Source organism: Eimeria mitis, genomic scaffold (genome assembly GCF_000499745.2).
Source record: "Eimeria mitis Houghton genomic scaffold, Emh_scaff1646, whole genome shotgun sequence".
In the NCBI taxonomy this organism is placed as follows: Eukaryota; Apicomplexa; class Conoidasida; order Eucoccidiorida; family Eimeriidae; genus Eimeria; species Eimeria mitis.
This window is the reverse complement of record NW_013569962.1, coordinates 9,255-10,046: the sequence shown is the minus strand read 5'-3', so window position 1 is coordinate 10,046 and position 792 is coordinate 9,255. Positions and strand designations below refer to the sequence as shown.

At 55.8% G+C, this 792-nt stretch overlaps 2 protein-coding genes across 2 annotated transcripts in view; both read right to left on the bottom strand.

Moving 5' to 3' along the window:
- EMH_0041000 (uncharacterized protein) overlaps window positions 1–48 on the bottom strand; it is a gene marked incomplete at both ends in the record, with an annotated part of 432 nt that extends 384 nt beyond the window's left edge. Inside the window, one exon of the mRNA XM_013495577.1 lies at window positions 3–48. Within this exon, the coding sequence (XP_013351031.1) occupies window positions 3–48 (46 nt within the window). The remainder of the gene's footprint in view (window positions 1–2) is intronic.
- Window positions 49–363: 315 nt separating this feature from the next.
- The window catches only part of EMH_0040990 (uncharacterized protein), a gene marked incomplete at both ends in the record, with an annotated part of 7,969 nt that continues 7,540 nt past the window's right edge, over window positions 364–792 (bottom strand). Inside the window, one exon of the mRNA XM_013495576.1 lies at window positions 364–616. Coding sequence (XP_013351030.1) covers window positions 364–616 — 253 coding nt within the window. The remainder of the gene's footprint in view (window positions 617–792) is intronic.

The following is a 792-nucleotide window of genomic DNA, read 5'->3' as shown; positions in this document are numbered from 1 at the left end:
CTCCTCCTCCTGCTCCTGCTGCTGCTGCTGCTGCTGCTGCAGCAGCATCTGCTGCTGCTGCTGCTGCTGCTGCCTCAGCAAGAGACAAAATATAAACTTCTCCCCCGAAGGAAGCAACCAACAAAATAAAGGGAGAGACAGGATGAGGCCGCAGCAAGGAGACAGCTCTCCTCAGCTGTCGATGCAGCGCAGCAGCAACACGCCGACCAGATAAAACACTAAACACAGAAACCCCACAGTCTAGGGGGAGACAAAACTCAGGGGGTTGTTGAGGGGGGGGCCCCCGACGAAGGGTACATACTTTGTCGGCTATACATAAGAGAGAATCATCCGCGTTGAAACATACACCACATACACCATATTCTAGTGCTGCTGTGCTGCTGCATCCTGCTGCTGCTGCTGCTGCTGCTGCTGCTGCTGCTGCTGAGGAGGAGGAGGAAGAGGAAGAGGAGAGCGGGGCGGGGGATGGGCCTGATGCTGCTGCTGCTGCTGCTGCTGATGATGATGTATCAGTGCTGCAGCAGCCTGCTGCTGAGTCACAGCAGCAGCAGCAGGAGCAGCAACAGCTGCTGCTGCTGTTGCTGTTGTTGTTGCTGCTGCAGTGGGGGTGGCTGTGCTGTAAGGAGCAGCAGCAAGACTGGCATCCAGAAGTAGCAGCAGCTGCTGCAGCAGCAGCAGCAGCAGCAGCAGCAGGCAGGCGAGAGGTGCTGCAGCTGTCTGTTGCCTCGCTGTCTGTCTCCTCAGATGAGAGATGAGATGTACCTACATAAATTAAAAAAACAAAAAGGAGAC